General features: G+C 44.2%; 1 protein-coding gene across 19 annotated transcripts in view; it reads right to left on the bottom strand.

The window, feature by feature from the left end:
• The window catches only part of SYNE1 (spectrin repeat containing nuclear envelope protein 1), a 575,028-nt gene that overhangs the window by 185,722 nt on the left and 372,296 nt on the right, over window positions 1–17,010 (bottom strand). For 16 of the 19 annotated variants that reach the window (XM_053292895.1, XM_053292839.1, XM_053292877.1 and 13 more), the window contains 4 exons: window positions 14,124–14,321; window positions 13,075–13,215; window positions 4,360–4,527; window positions 2,164–2,325 (listed from right to left, as the gene is read on the bottom strand). In XM_053292895.1, coding sequence (XP_053148870.1) covers window positions 2,164–2,325; window positions 4,360–4,527; window positions 13,075–13,215; window positions 14,124–14,321 — 669 coding nt within the window. The remainder of the gene's footprint in view (window positions 1–2,163; window positions 2,326–4,359; window positions 4,528–13,074; window positions 13,216–14,123; window positions 14,322–17,010) is intronic. The other 3 variants (XM_053292857.1, XM_053292934.1, XM_053292914.1) reach the window with 3 other exon arrangements.

Genomic DNA, 17,010 nt, shown 5'->3' on the forward strand with positions numbered 1-17,010 from the left:
AAATTGAAAAGGAGAAGCTTGCTTTTTGCATTGCGGAAAAGGTACATGCAAAAAATGCCATGAAGTCTAAGAGGCAGCAGGAATGCTCACTGCTGAGTACCAGTAATGGTTTCAAAGTGGAATTACCAACTAGACTGAACTAGTTTCTCTCAAATCACACGCCTAACCCAAGACACTGAATGTAGTCCAAAAATAAAATTGAAATACATAGCACAAGATGTAATCCAATTCCATTAAAACCAATGACATCTTAGTCACAGGTCACAATAGAATACAGGGATAAATTATTCATGACAAATGAGAATCTTGTGCACTTGTGAGTCTTTTGCGCCGCAGTCATTGACTTAAATGAGTGGTGAATAGCATACAACACAAATAGATCAAACACATGAAAGTATTGCCCTATAAAGATAAATCGTTCATCCCTATGCATATTTACATGGAAGTCCCAGAAAGCTCAGTAGGACTTACCAAGTAAACACACATATTTTATACTGAAAGTCTCTGGACTGATTCAGGTAATTGGATGGCGGACTGCCACTAAGCAGCAAGGACACTCTAATCTCCTGTTGTGTTTTGTATAGCCTGTGACTGGACTGGCAGTGCTTTCCTAAAGTCTATCGTTTGCTTCTCTGATGTCATGCTAATTACAACTGATATATCCTGTTCTTTCAAAAAACAGGGGATGGTATCCAGTTGCACATTGTGCAGATTTTTCTGACACAGGTCCTTTCCAGGTTTTAATTCTGAAGAAAAATTTTAATAGTTGCATATGCAGGCTTTGAATTAAGGCATGATATTCATGTCAATTGCATCCAAATTACACTTGTTCCTAAATTAAAACAAATTATTTTAATTTTCAGATTTTTTAAAATGACTGACAAACTTTACTGCTCTAGAAAGCACAGAGAAAGACATGGAGATACCAGCTCATTCTGTGTTTGGTGTACTGGATTTTTCTGATATGATTTGTTATAATGCGCCTGTTCATATATTATTTCAGTCTCAGAAATCTACCTGGGATGAGATGAAGAGCAGATCTCCCTTGTATACTCCTTTCCCTGTCCTCATAACTTTGGTGAGAAGGTAAACAAACAAGTGCACTGGGAGTAGGGGTGTGCATGGAAGTGGCTAGCCCAGTTCGGTTCAAGTCCAGACTGGACTCGAACCAGACCAGCCAAATTCGGTACGGCCCCCATTGAATCCCCCTGGTCTGGTCGGGGTGGGTGGGTGTTCGCGATTTAAATAACAAAAACAAATTATAAATAAAATTAAAGTACCTGTAGCCCCTTTGGGGGGCTTCCTCTAGGCTGTGGTGTGTGTCTGCGAAGGTTCCCCTCCCCCCGCCGGCCTCTGAAATCACCACCGTGGCCAGGTAAAACAACTCTTTTTGGCCCATTCGGGCCTCCGTAACTGCATGGTGGCCACAGCTGTGAATGCATAAATGGCCTCTGTGAGGCCTGGCATGGCCCACGGCCTCGCAGAGGTCATTTGCGCGTGTGTGACAGCCATTCTGGAAAAAACAAAATGGCCACCATGCATGCGCAAATGACCTCTGCAAGCCGTGGGCCAGGCCAGTCCTTGCAGAGGCCGTTTACACATGTGCAGCAGCGGCCAAAATATCCACCGTGCACAGTTACGGAGGCTCGAACAGGCCGAAGAGATTTGTTTTACCCGGCCGTGTTGGTCATTTCAGAGGCAGGCGGGGGGAGGGGGAACCTTTGCGGATCTCCCACAGCCTATAGGAAGCACCACAAAGGGGCTACAGGCACTTTTATTTTATTTAAAATTAAAAAAAAATTCAAAAAATTTGCGGACTTGTCCAGAGGTTCAGTTTCCGGTCTGGACAGAACTGGGGTGGGGTTCGGTTCGATCCTGAATCCCTGAACCTCCAGACCAGTTCACACATCCCTAACTGGGAGATCTTTGGGCAAAGTAATTCTAAAGCCACTACCTAATCTTCTTCCTCCTTTACAACAAAAGAGAATTACTTGATCTGAGCCCACCCCATCCACAACAGCAATGGATATGGACAAATGGATATGCAACAGCAGTCGATATAGACAAATGGAAATTTTTTGAATACATTTACTTTGTCAAGTACTTGAAGCCCGGATGCTTGTAAGTGGACAAGAAGCAAACAATTTTTAGCTAATTTTTTACCTGATGTTCTGCCATCTGGCTCTCTGGACTTTTGCCGATCTCCAGACTCTCATTTAATTTAATCTCAATGGCTTCCATTTTTGTGGATATGGATTGGAGGGAGTCTTGGTACTTCTGCTGACGTTCAAGGGCCTCATAGAGTGTGCGCTGCTTTTCACTAATCTAAAGAAAAAATAATTTGTGAGTAGCTATCAAACCTTTTGATTGAATATTTCTTGTTTGTTCTTTTCCTTTAACTATCCTATCCATTTAGTTACAACAAGTGAATTTTGGCCCGTTGAATAACGGGCGCTAGTAATGGCGCTCCTGGCCCCCCGCCGCCATTCCCCCTCCCTCCGCCGTACGCCCCCCCTACCTTTAAGGGCCAAATTGGCCCAGGCACTTGCCCCCGCCAGGCCGGGGAGACGGAGGCCGGGACCGGGGGCGGAGCGGAGGCCATGTAACTTTTTTAAAAAAAAATTACTCCCGCGGCAAACGCCGCCGACCGCCCACCCTCCCTCCCAGCTGCCGAGTCCCCCTTACCCTGGCCGACTGCTGTCGGCCGAAGACTGCCCTCAATTTAAGAGGCAGAGAGGAGCTCGCAAGCAGAGCTCCTCTCTGTGCAAAGCCTCTTGCCGAACTGCCGCTTTGGGCGCAAGGGACGCAAGCGCCCAAAGCGGCAGTTCTGCAAGAGGCTTTGCACAGAGAGGAGCTCTGCTTGCGAGCTCCTCTCTGCCTCTTAAATTGAGGGCAGTCTTCGGCCGACAGCAGTCGGCCAGGGTAAGGGGGACTCGGCAGCTGGGAGGGAGGGTGGGTGGTCGGCGGCGTCTGCCGCGGGAGTAAATTTTTTTTTTAAAGTTACATGGCCTCCGCTCCGCCCCCGGCCTCCATCTATTTTGGCCGAGGCGGCGGCTCTGCCGCCGCCTCGGTCACTTTCCCCCGCCGCCGCCTCTCCAGCTTCTTCGGGGCGGCCGCTTCTGGCCGCCCAAGATGGCTGCCGGTGCCGGCGAGCGTGTCTCCCTTGCCCTGTTCTGGGCCTGCGCTAAATAAGATTTTCAATGAAACACCATGAATCCACTCTAATTTGCTATCATAGAATCCACACTCAGAATACCTCTGAAACAACAGAACCCTGTACCCCATGGGTTAGAAACCCATGGGGGTGGTTGGCACCCTATGTGCACTACACTACCACTCGCTCTGGGCCAGCACCCCCCAAGTGCACTTATGGGGCTGCTGACACCTCAATGCTTCTCTATGGGGGAAAACCTTAAAGACGCGTAAACTTTAACAATTCCCCAAAAATCAGCCCTCTGCCCAAATCCTTTGAAAAAATTCAGGTAGCTTCCTTGACCCTACCTGGCACTACCACCAACCCCACACTGCTCTAGGCCACCCCTTTGCCCCCCGCGTGAAGCTATCCATTTGCTGACACCTCAATGCTTCTCTATGGGGGAAAACCTTACAGACGCGTAAACTTCAACAATTCCCCCAAAATCAGCCCTCTGCCCAATCACTCTGAAATTGGGGTGGTAGCCTCCACCCATTAGGCACTACCACCCCACCCCACTATTTTGCCCCTGGGTCCCAAAATTCGGGCTGACATAACTTCAGACCTTTTTGCATTCAAATCAATGGGTGCAAAAAGGCGGGAAATTCAAAGAGATGTCATCCTGAATCACCCGAATTTTTCGGAACCGAAATTCGGGTGATTCGGCTCGGCCCCGAAAAATATCGGGGGACATCGGGCGTGATTTGGTTCGGACCCGAATCACCCGAAATTGCTCGTTTCGGGCACAGATCGTTCTGTGCCCGAAATTTTTTGCACATCCCTACATGAAATGCCAGGTGATCTCATAAGCCTACTGGAAAGTAGGCTAAAAAGGAGCTCTTAAGTATGTATTTTTTCATCATTATCTAATTGTACCAGTGAAAAAGGTGGGGACAGTTCATTTATATGTGTGTGTTGGGGTGCAATTTGGATCAACACCTGCCCCGCTGTCACACATAATTAGATAGTGGTGAGACAGTATGCAAGATTGGAGTGATACATGCATGTCCATGATTATCACCCACATGTTTGAGAAGGCCAGTGGGTAAACTGTTTGAATTGGTCCCAAGTTGGGTTTTGGTTTGTTTGTTTTTACGGGGGGATCCACTTGCAAACCCACAAAAGGAACAGAATGCCTCCTTTCCCCCTTATACCAAAAGACTTACTACATTCTTCAGTGTTTCCCAAGAACGCTGCAAATCATCCAGCTTGGCACTGGTGGTTGTCTCTAATCTTGGCTCAGAGGGCTCCTGGGTCGAAGAGGTGCTGGGCTGAATCTTGGAAGCTTCTGTCTGCAACTGTTCAGCAGATAAGGCTTGGTAATAAGCAATGTCCTATGAGCATGAAGCACAACATGGCACTTTCAAAAGAGAAGATAACACATTCTTGAAGCTTCAGTGTATTTCAGTTTATTGCTGCTACTCCACAGCATACATGTATGGGCTCCATCACCAATAGCTCCATTCCCTTGCATCAAATGATGATATACATATGTAGGCTCTTTCAGTACAAAGGATGACATAGGCTTTTGAGCCTTCCAAGCTGGAAAAGTCTGATTTAAATAAACATAGACCTGGGGAAATGAGGTTTTGCCCTACAGTCTTTGATTGAACATGGAAAGTAAAATTGTATTTAAGAAAGGTTTCATTCCAGAATATCCAGGAAGTCTCTTGCTTCAGAGATAGATGGCAGATTGAATTAAAATATCTTCCAGGGGCATGCTGGAATGTGCTGCTTTGGATTGCCTGTAGCAATCTGGATCAGGACAGATTTGTATGTGATAGGTAGAGCTCTTTTCCATTCTTGCATCCTCGCTCTGAAAGGTCTTGTTCCTATTAGACTGGATTGTCCTGGGAAGTGATATTTTGTTTGTGAGTATTGTGTGTGTGTTTGTCTATGTGTTTTTTTAAATCTTAGAGTGTTCCTTCAGTGTACATGTGAGTCCCATCTGTATGAGTGCCCACGTACAAGAGCATCTCTGTGTGAGAGAATCTGTGTGTGTGAGAGTCCACATGTGGAGAGAGTGTGTGTGTGAGCATGCACGCGAGACTTTCGTGAGAACAAATATGTATGAGAGCCCTGTGCATATATGAGAGTCAGTGTGTGAGAGCACAATACAGACGAACATGATCAGTGTGAGATTTGGGCTCAAATCTCATCTTGTCCTTCAAATCATGAAAAAAATAAACTTGGGAAAGTCATTCTCTCTCAGCCCCACTCCCTGTCTACAAAATAAAAAAATAGTACTGACTTTCCTCACTAGTGACTTGTGAAGGACAACTTTATAAAGAACTTTCTACATCAGAAGCACTATAGAAATAATTATATATTTCTTTTATCACATGTGTATTCCGTCCAATCTCCAATGATTCCAGGGAATAAATCATTTATCCTTACTACAGGATATGTTATGCTAGAAGGTATGTTATGATGAGAGACAGTAAGGCTCTACACACGATCTGTGTTTAAAGCCAAAAGGCGGTTTGCGGGGAGAGCAGGCTTGACCTGCTCTCCCCACAGACAATCATTGGCCCATTGCTGGGTGGGCGGATCGCCAGCCCAGATGAGCAGTGGCTTTGCTTGGGCGCTCCGGCGCCTGGCTCATCTGGCAGCTGCAGGAGTTAGGCGAAGGGAAACGCTGCTGCGCATTGCCCCACCCCCCCGAGCTCCAGTAATGCACTGCATGAGTGTGCAGTGCATTTCTGGGGTACCTCCTCCCACCGAGTGTGCCGCAGCCGCAGCAGACACATGATCCGAAAAACGGGGTCAGTGGAGCATGTGCTCCACTAACTTTATTTTGAGGGGGGGGGTGTTAAAGTGGGCATGCCACTGGGATCCACATGGCTCTGTTGCAGCACACGGCCAGCTGAAACCGGTCTGGGCTCCCCTAGCGCGGTTTCAGCTGGTCGTGAGAATCGCCTCAGTGAGTGGTCCAAAATCATCTAGTGAGTGCTGAAGAGGGAATTTGAATGTGGGTGTTTCTTGTCTTACTCTGACACTCATTGTGCTATATATCAAAACACTGTTTCATAAGATATATGTACGTACATATACACATACATAGACAATGCAATTAGTGACATAGGAAGCTGCCTTATATTGTCAGTAGCTCTCCAGGGCTAGGAGCCAGCATGGTGTAGTGGCTAGAGTGCTGGACTAGGACCGGGGAGACCCGAGTTCAAATCCCCATTCAGCCATGAGACTTGCTGGGTGACTCTGGGCCAGTCACTTGTCTCTCAGCCTAACCTACTTCACAGGGTTGTTGTGAGGAGAAACCTAAGTATGTAGTACACCACTCTGGGCTCCATGGAGGAAGAGCGGGATATAAATGTAAAATAAAATAATAATAATAATAATAATAATAATAATAATAATAATAATAATAGACAGCGTCTGAACTTAAGACCTTCTGCAGTTTTAGTTATGCTTCTCTGGAAATGAATCAAGCCAATTGTGCCTCCTGTCTTATTCTCTAGGCTATGAACACTGTCAAAGGTTTCTTTGAATTTTATCAGTTTAATCAGAAAGCTTCCACAATCCTGCACACAACTGTGCACACAATGGTGCAAGTTTAATGCCCAATTCATGTTAGTCTCTTAATAAACATATATAATAAAACACCCACCCCTATCAACTTTATCAGTCTCCAGGAGGAGGAAGCAGGTTCTTGCCATCTAGAAGTCAGTATAGAAAGTGGCTGAGAGCTTCTTCCCTGCATTTCATCTCTCTCTCCAACTGATTTATCTCAAGGAAAGCCTGCTGAGCATCACTTTCACACACCTACCACAATCTTGAGCTTTATGGAAAAATAATGCTAAGGCACTGCCACAGAAGCAGTCCCTCACCCACTGTTGCAGTGGCTGTCTTTCTCTCAGCTGACAAACTGATAGATTTCCTACTGTGGCACCTCATAGGTTGAGCCTACAAGTACAGCTTGCTTAATTTCCTGCATTTCAAAACAGATTGCACTAAGCAGATGCAAACAGTTCTTATTCCTGCTTTTTCAAATAATTATTTTATACTTGATGTTTACAAATACAACTAGGTCTTCATTTATTTGGAAAGAACCCTGCCAGCGTTTTTGCCTGTCAATGCATCCATCTTGCACAAGTATGAACTTTCTGTGATAGTCAGTTATCAATCCCCTAGTCAATTTATGCTTGCCAGCATAGATGCCACTGGCTTTAGAGATGAAAAAGCTTCTGGGAAGAGGACTGTCACCCAGTCATATACTGCCCTGGTATCTTTCTTTGTCCATTCAAACAAACAAACAAACAAACAAACAAACAAACAAACAAACAAACAAACAAAAATATAAAGGGGTGTATCCAGAGAAAGCAATAACAAAACACTAATTAAACTTTGTCATTATGAACTTGAGTCCCATGAGATTCATTGGAATTAGTCATTTTAAAGTTGTTCAACAGCAGCCACACCCCTACACCATCCAGGCTCTTTTTAAGTTTTGGAGCAGCCCCAGTTCTGCTTTCAACAAAGGGCTGCCCATCATATTGGGCACTAACAATTGCAATCATCATCATTTGTAGCGTGTTACACACTTGCTCTCAGGGAACAAGTTCATTCTCTCGAAGCCAAGGTGGCTGACCTGGAAAAACTCAGAGAGGCAGAGAGGTCTGTGGATGAAACCCTCAGGGATGTGACACAGGCATCCCTCTCCCAGGCATACGGCTCCTCTGTTGTCATGTAGAATTAAGGTCTCAGAGAAGGAGGACATCAGCCTGAGGAAGAAGGGAATGCTCCCTTAGAAGGGACTCCTTCCTTGGGTGATGTGCCCATATCCTCTTGAAAAAGGATACTCCTCTGGGGATTGGGGGCATCCTAGTAGTGGGGGATTTGATTGTTAGGGGCACAGAAAGATGGTTTTGTGACCTGCGTGTAGACCCCACGGTGACTTGCCTGCCTGGTGTGAAGGCTGCGGACATCACACAGGTCTAGATAGGCAGTATTGGGGAGGAGACAGCAGTCATGGTGCACTCCAGCACCAATGATGTTGAGAAATGTAGTCGGGAGGTTCTGGAAGCCAAGCTTAGGATGCTAGGTAGCATACTGAAGTCCAGGATCCCCAGACTAGTGTTCTCTGAATTGCTACCTGTTCCATGCACAGTCCAGCGAGACAGGTTGAGCTGAGGGGTCTCAATGCGTGGAGGAGATGTGGTGCTGGGAGGAGGGATTTAGATTTATTAGGCATCTGGGGGCGAGCAAAGCCTGTTCAAAAGGGATGGGCTTCACTTCAACCAAGATGGAACCAGACGGCTGATGCTAGTAAAATAAAATAAAAACAAAAAAGGTCACAGAGCTGCTTTTAAAATGATGCCTGGGTAATTGCCTACAGGAACTAAGTGGTATCTGGTTCGACAAGCAAAATGCCCTAAGGTGCGAGGGTGCAAACGTTTCAGATAAATCAGAAGGGGACAAAGTAGAACCAGGAGTAAAGCAGCCAGGAGAACATGACAGCTGGTCAAAAAGGTCAATATCAGTAAGGGAGATAGCACACGCTAGTGCCAGGTAAGAGGCTCAGCATACAGGAGTTTATATACCAATGACAGAAGCCTCGGAGCCAAGTTGGGTGAGCTGGAGTGCTTGGTTGCTAATGAAAACAAAGATATAGTAGGTATAACAGAAACCTGGTGGAATGGAGAGAACCAGTGGGACACTGTTATTCCTGGATAAAAACTCTACAGAAAGGACAGGGAGGTGAGGATTGGGGGTGGTGTGGCACTGTAACTTAAAGAAGGGACAGAATCCAACAAGCTACAAAACTTAGGTGAACCAGAGTCTACCACAGAAACATTATGGGTGACGATACAAGGAATGAAAGGAAATGTGTTACTAGGGACCTCCTATCTCCCTCTGGATTGAAATGCTGAGAGTGACCTGGATTTGGAGAAGCAACTCAGAGAGGCATCAAAGAGAGACAGAACTGTAATAATGGGTAACTTAAACTACCTTTACACAGGCTGGGCAAATTCACAAGCAAGTATTGGCAGAAAGGCCACATTTCTAGACATGCTAAATGACTGTGCCTTAGAACAGATGGTTGTGGAACAAACAAGAGAGAAGACCTTGGTCTTAATCTTGAGTGGTGCCCAGGACCTGCTGCGAGATGTCAGAGTTGTAGAACCATTGGGAAATAGTGACCATAGCGTGATCCAATTCAGTTTATATGCAAGTGGAACATTGCCAAGGAAGTCCAACACTGATGTGCTAGTCTTCAGAAGAGGAAACTGCTAAAAAATGAGCGGACTGGTAAAAAGGAAGCTGAAAGGGAAAGTCAGGAGGCTAAATCACTCCAGAAAGCATGGAACCTATTTAAAACCACAATAATAGAAGCTGAGTTGGAATGTATACCAAGAAGGAGGAAAGGTACCACCAAGTTCAGGAGGATGCCAGCGTGGCTAACAAGCAGGGTCAGGGAAGCTTCATTCGCACAAAGGATTAGTCTTACTAATCACTTCAACAGGAACTCAAATAAGGCTGTAACACTCACTATCACCCACCTTACTATCACAGCATTAATGGTAGAGATCTGCATGGAACCAGTTGGCCCGGTTTGGTTCGAGTCCGGACTGGACTCAAACTTGACCAGACCAGTTCAGTCCGGCACACCCTCGAACCCACCCCCCGCTCCAGTCCGGGTGGTGGTTGTTTTGCTGACCTTTTTTTTAACATTAAAAATATATTTTTTTAACCTTCTCAACTTTGGGGAAGGTCCTCGAGGCGGCGGGGTGTGTGTGTCCATGGAGGTTCCCCTTCACTCGTCGACCTTCATTGACACCCCCTTTCAGCCGGTTCAGGCCTCCGTAGTTCAGCGTGGCAGCCATTTTGGATGCCTCCATGCATGCACAAATTGCCTCTGCGAGGCCCTTGGTCATGCCAGGCCACGCAGAGGCCATTTGCGCATGCGCGGCAATACTAGGTATTACTAACTAGGTTATTACTAATACTAGGTATTACTCTCTCCCTCCCAAGTCCAAAATCTGCACTCCGTCCTCTCTCTCTGGCAAGCCTTAGGCTGATTTAATTGAGATTTGGACATTGAAGAGGCAAAATGCTTCTTCGTGATTTTCTAATTGATATTGCTAGTCAAGTGTTTATTGCTTTTTACCACCTACCTATTTTATTTCCTGTAGCCCAATAACCCTTCAATAAATCTAATTTCACTAATTACTATATTGCTAACATCTGGATACAAGAGGCATTAGTACAGAAACAGAAACAGAGTCAGATAAACAATCAGTCTTAATTTCCAGACTTTAGCTTTGCACAATTGAAGCTGTGATGTCCCGTTCACTCTAGCCTCACTAATTCCCCACACAAGCCCAAAAGTACTTTTGGGACATTCTGCCCATGTTCCAAAATAGTTCCATTAACAGATCCTGCTCATAGTTTCTAAAATGCATTTTCTTTAGAACTCAGAAAATGACATCTGCCTATGTTTAACAGTCTCTATATATGTTCTTACAAGTTCCTAATAAAGTTTTCTACTGATTGCAGATATAAGGTACTTACATTTGACACACTCAATAAATGCATTCCAACATATTTAAACAACCTTCTTTCTTTTTGCCGTGTTCTAGCTATTCATGAGATCCACGTTGGCAGGTTAATGAATTGTTTTGATAATAGTCTCACGTAAGCATTATCAGCGACAACTTGGTTGTGAATCTGGCTTCCTCTTACTTTTGAAACACCCAGTGTGTTTCAACATCCAAGACAAAGCAGAAGAACTAATCATACTTTATCTGTTCTTTATCACAAGTAACCATAATGATTTACATGCCATGGTGGAACACCTTGACAATGACCACTGCACAAGTATTTTCGAGAATTTCTATTTGCAAAGTTCAGAGAGTCTACAATATTTTAGATAGTGGCATGAATGCTAGAGATAACTGAAGTTCTTTCCTCAGCCATTAAAATGTCTGAGAACTTTACTCAGGGTTGCTTTGCCATTGAAACTGTTAATCATAGGAGTACTTCCCTAATAATATGTACTGTATATGAAAGATTCAGACTGATTCCTGAATCAAAAAGGCATTCAAAAAGTCTCAGAGGCGAGCAAACCAGTCTTTAGCCCAAAGTTTACATGGATGTAAAATGTTTCCATGTTATAATTTTTCCATAAAAAGAGCAATTTGATGAAACAATTTCAGAAACCAAAATTATGCCAGTAAAAGTCTGCTCTGACACTTGGGTCCTAACCAGGATAGTTGTTTAGGCTGCTTGAATGTCTGATTCCCTTCCCCACTCCACAGTATCTGGGACTTTACCCTATATTTATGTGATAATAGCTTCTGCACTGCTCCCACCCATTGCCTCCACTCCCCAAAGAGGATGTGAATGCTTTTTGCATCTGATTAGAAAAAAGAGCAGCAGCATAGCTAAAGATAGCAATTATGATCAAGTGAAAAAAGTTAACAGCTTAATTAAATTTTCAGTGGTTACAGACATGTATCAATAGACAGAAAGCGAGAACTGCAGTGTGTAATGTAAACTATTCTCATTGTTTACGTGTGATGGCTCCTCTGCCACCTGCAGTCATCCTGCTAGTCTACCTGGATTAGCAACAATCACCAAACGAATTCACATACTTCTTATGTGGATAATGGTTATGATAATTAGAAGGGGCTAATGGTTACGATAATTAGAAGATGCATATGTATATGTGTATATATATATATATAGAGAGAGAGAGAGAGAGAGAGTGTTAGCTCTCCGCTGGAGACTAACAGAATTGGGAAACTGCTGTGGTATTTTAAGGTAACCGAGTTTTTAAAAGCTCATTGACTCATTATCTTCCTTCCTCCATTTGATTTGCTCAAACGTGTTTGCCCTACACAATTTCCTTGTCTATATTTTACTTCTTGAATTAGTTACAGCATCATAATAGTTCCATATTTTGGAGCTATAAATAACAGTATTAAAGGATATAATGAATAAACTGCTCTTGCCCAATTCCTATTCTTTACTCTATGCACTCTACCCTTAGATATGAAACAGTTCAAAGATACACAGTGATGGTCAAAAAGTGCCAGCAGTGTCAATTACATAGAGCTATCTACTGAAATGTATGGAAATAAAAATTCACGTTGAAAGTAAAATGATGAGATGAAAACAGTTTCAAGTAACATGAAAACAAAGTGACAATTAAATTAATATTTAAACTACAAAAACAATGGAAGACATCTAACTCACTTCAACAATCTAGTGGCAGAATCAAAGCAGTTAAAGGAACAGCAAACATTTTCTTGTTAGTTTAGCACAAATGTTTTCTCAGGATCTTCTGTAATGCTGTATATTTTGTGTACACTTCCCCAGCCCCTCATCTATATTCATACATTCTGTACTATTTCCTATGTAAAATGTAGTTTAAAACAATAATCTAATATTTTGATTTTGCAAGTGAGAATGCAAGGCATTTAATATATGGGCTGGAGGGCTATAGACCACCTCCAGCTTCAAAGGCCAGATGCCTCTGAGTACCAGTTGCAGGGGAGTAACAGCAGGAGAGAGGGCACACCCTCAACTCCTGACTGTAGGCTTCCAGAGTCATCTGGTGGGCCACTGTGTGAAACAGGATGCTGGACTAGATGGGCCTTGGGCATGTTCTTATGTTCTTAATATAATTGTGCTTTCTTACTGAAGTCTTATATTCAGATCTCCCATCCATTAAAATATATGATCCAGCCAATTTGATACCAATTCTACATTTGTGGACAGGCCAGCATGATCTATAGTTTGGGTTTTTGAACCTGAGAAAACACTTCCAAATTTTCTGACAGGACAAATCAGAGATTACACACAGAGGACCACATATCTTTTCAGACATCATAGCTGAATGAATGCCAAGTGGGAGATACCTGGTTAACAGAAGCATCTGTGTTAGCCACAGGTGAAGGAGAGCGACAGGCAGGTGGAGAAGAAATCTCACTGTTGGTTCCCTCTTCCCCAGACTCCTCAGTAACAGGTGACAGAAGTGTGTGACAGCGACCAGCAGTCATCTGCCATGGGAAATGCAATCCCAAAGGACAGGAAAATAACTCAGTCACCACAAGAAAGCCTTTTTAAAAAAATGCAGTCCTAAACACATCTTTATAGGGTGGCCAAATGCAAAGGAATACAAGACTTCTGCATCTTTAACAGTTGTGTAGAAGAGACAATGTTGGAACGTGCAGTTTTCCTCACTCACATGAGCAGAAGGGCAAATATGTGTAATAATACATGATGTATATAGAAAAACTACTGGAAGATGCAAATAGAGATGCATATGGCTTTGCTCTAGGTAATATATACTTGATAAATGCTATAGAAGAGAAGCAGATACACATGTAAAATACAGAAAGCAATAAACCTATCATAGTAAAGCATATGTGATCCTTTCATAAGGCTTTTAAATGATTCTTTATTCCAGCAATATCTCCACCGATATTCCCTGTAGACTTGTTAAAATTCATGTATATGCAACATTTTTATTTTGCATGACTACCTTCCCCAGTTCTGCACTTAGACATCTAACCTACACACAGACTAGGATACTGCAAAACAAAGCAAAGCAAAGAAAACCCCCAAAACTATTTCAAGCATAAGTCTTAACCCAACTTGGTTATTTATAACAACTCTGATGAACTGCTATCCATATTAAATAGAGGAATTGCCAAAAGATATGATTCCACATGCTTAAAGAAAACAGACTGAATTCTATTCTCCTCCTAAATAATGGGTTTACAGAGCCGTTATGACACAAATGCATGCATTTGAGCTTCAGTGCATTCTAGTCTACAACACTCAGACATCTCATAAAAGCAAAGAAAAGACATGGACTGTGGCAACAGTTTGCATAATAGTGTAGGAAGGAATACTGAAAATAAGTGCCTCAGATAAACAGGCAAGTTACACATTCATTGCTTACCATAACCACAGAAGGGTGTGTTGAATGTGTCGATAGGAGATCATCTGAATCCAGCTCTTCCATTCCCTCTGAAAGTCCTTCCACTTCTGTCACTGTTAGAAGCATAGTGGCATGCTTGGCTTTCATTGTTAGCATCTTGCACTTAGAATTCAGGGATGATATCTGCTCCTGGTAGCCTTTGATCTTCTGTGCCAGCTCCTGAGGAAACATTTCCCCCATGAGAATCAAATGCAGCGTGTTGAGGCCATAAGACCCAGTAGCAATTTGGCTTCCGTTAGAGAGGCCGGCTTGCTTCTCTAGGGTCAGCCAATAACATCTCAGCTCTGTGTTTGAGAAGCCCTACATCAGCAGCAGCAGTGGCTGAATGGCAGGATGTTGATTGTGGAAAAAGAACAAGTAAAGCTGCACCACATAGCTCAATGATTTAACAGAAAGCTATGTAGTGAAACCGGAAAAGCACTACAAAAGCTTCTCGACCTGTGACTGACAGAGGAGTGTGTGGTAAACTCATGATATTATTTCTAAAGATAAGCAAATTCTGCATGGAGAATTTCTAAAGATAAGCAAATCCTGTCTCCCACAGAAAACAAGGAGAAAAATAATCTCTCGCTTTCAAAGCAAGCTGAAAGTCTCCAGATAGAACATGCCAGGGAAATGAGGTCATGTGATTTGAAGTGAGGAGGGGAGGGGGAAAAAACCATGTTCAAGCTCAATACAAAGAACAAAGCAGATAGCAATATACAAGCCTCTCATGGTTTAACAGACACTGGCTTCCTTCTTGCTTTAGTGGCCGCAGCTCAGTATAATGATATGATTTCATGGGGTATTTGCTTTGCATTTTCTTTTCAGTAAGAATTCCAATTGGCCTGGACCCGAATTATATTGCTCAACAGAACGTACACAAGCTAATCTGGGACAAGTTTGGGACACCAGCTAATTTGGCTCAGTCTCAGATCTTTCTGTAATAATTAGCTACTGCTGTCAGATTCTTCTTGGGGATTATTTTCTTGGAGGCTATTCCCACCCCCTCAGGAGCAGCAGCAGCAGCAGCTGCCGCCAAAACAGCAGGACTGGGGTGATGACTACTGTAATCTTGTAGTCCCGTCCCCCCCCGCCCACTTGCTGCCACTTAGAACTGCTGCAGAGAAGAAGAGATGGCATCCAGGGGCCACACTCACATCTGCAGTGTGAAGCCCCATCTGCTGTCAACGGTAATCTGCTGCCAGGTTCTTCCTGGGGACCATTTTTCTGGGTACTGATTACATCAGGCCTGTTGCAGCATTAACAGTGGCTCTCTTACCCCTGGACTTTTGGGCCGAAGTCCAGGGTCTCCACACACATCCTGGGGCCCCCAAATCCTCTTTAGTCTGTCCTGGGTGCTGTGGTAGTCTCTGGCCCACACTGCACCGGGCAGCTGAGTGTGACTGTGGCCTGTGCCGGGTGCTTTAGAGACAGACGGGCAAGTGGGAAAAGAAATATGTGGGATAAGAATAGAGCAGGCCTGCTCAACATAGGCCCTCCAGCTGTTTTGGGACTACAACTCCCATAACCCCGAACCACAGAGGCCAATAGCCAGGGATTATGGGAGTTGTAGGCCAACATTTGCAGGAGGGCTGAATTTAAGTAGCCCTGGAATAGGGGGATGATGCTTAACTTGTGGCGGGGACGGACTCCAAAAGGCTTTAGGTCCGGGCTCCAAAATTACCTAGGTGCACCTCTGAGCATTAAGAACCACCACCAGGTACAGTCAGTCAATCAGTTATATTGTTTGCTTTTTAAAGTTGTATGTAAACAGCTTTAAGAGGCCTTGGCCTGAAAGGTGTACACAAAAAACTAAAAAAAGAAACATCAACATGTTTAGGACTGGATCTAATGAGAGCCCAGCATCACAAGTCAAGATATACCTGCATTGCAAAAGAATGTTACAGTGGCATTACAGACAGATACAGCAACAAAAATACAAAAAGGTCAGGTTTCTAATAAATATGGATGATGATGGAACAGCACTGTTTGCACAACATTTGCAAAAGTGAAAGTAAGCCCAGCTGCTGGCTCTAATAGAACTCTTTAAAAAATGGCACCTGGTTAAGGCACCTAGTTAAAAGAGTTGCCATCCTAGCCTCTTTTAACCCAGCATGAATGTTCTTTTTTGTCATCCAGGTATTTCCATCAATGCTCAGCATCAGTGGAAGACAATTGGATATGTTATATTGGTATACCTATACATACAGGAATTTACACAAAGGAACATCAGTCAGGAATACTGATGTGCACGGAACTGGTTTGGCGCTCCTGGTGTTTGAGCTGGTTTGGAGGCCAGGTATGGGGTTACTTTAAAGGGCAGGGAGGGTGCCTCCTCCCTGCTCATCCCTGCCCGGTCACTTTTCTCCCAAAAAGCATAGGTGTGGGGCTGCAGCATTCCTCCTTGCAGCCTTGTCCAGTGTCGCCACGCAAACGGCCGACGTGCATGCACGTAGGACATGCATGGATGCACAGCGGCTATTTGCCTGGCAACACTGAACGGGGCTGCAAGGAGGAACACTGAAGCCTCGTGCCCATGTTTTTTGTGTGAGCGCCAGCAGGAGGGAAGTGGTGGGGCTGGGATGGGCAGGTAGGATGCACCCTCCCTGCCCTTTAAAGTAACTCCCCGGCTTCCAAACCAGCTTGAAACCCGGTGTTTTGAACTGGTTTGGCGCTCCAGAAAAGGAGCACCGAACCAGTTGCGTTCACATCTCTAGTCAGGAATGGGTTGGAGAGGCAGAATTTACTAAGCACGCACACTTGCACACACCCCATATATTTTAATAAAGCCTGCATGGGAGCCCTGCACACATAAGCAGCAATGCTTTCTGATATCCAAGTTCAGTGCTGTACTGCACAACTTGGA

Source organism: Hemicordylus capensis, chromosome 1 (genome assembly GCF_027244095.1).
Source record: "Hemicordylus capensis ecotype Gifberg chromosome 1, rHemCap1.1.pri, whole genome shotgun sequence".
NCBI classification, from domain to species: domain Eukaryota; kingdom Metazoa; phylum Chordata; class Lepidosauria; order Squamata; family Cordylidae; genus Hemicordylus; species Hemicordylus capensis.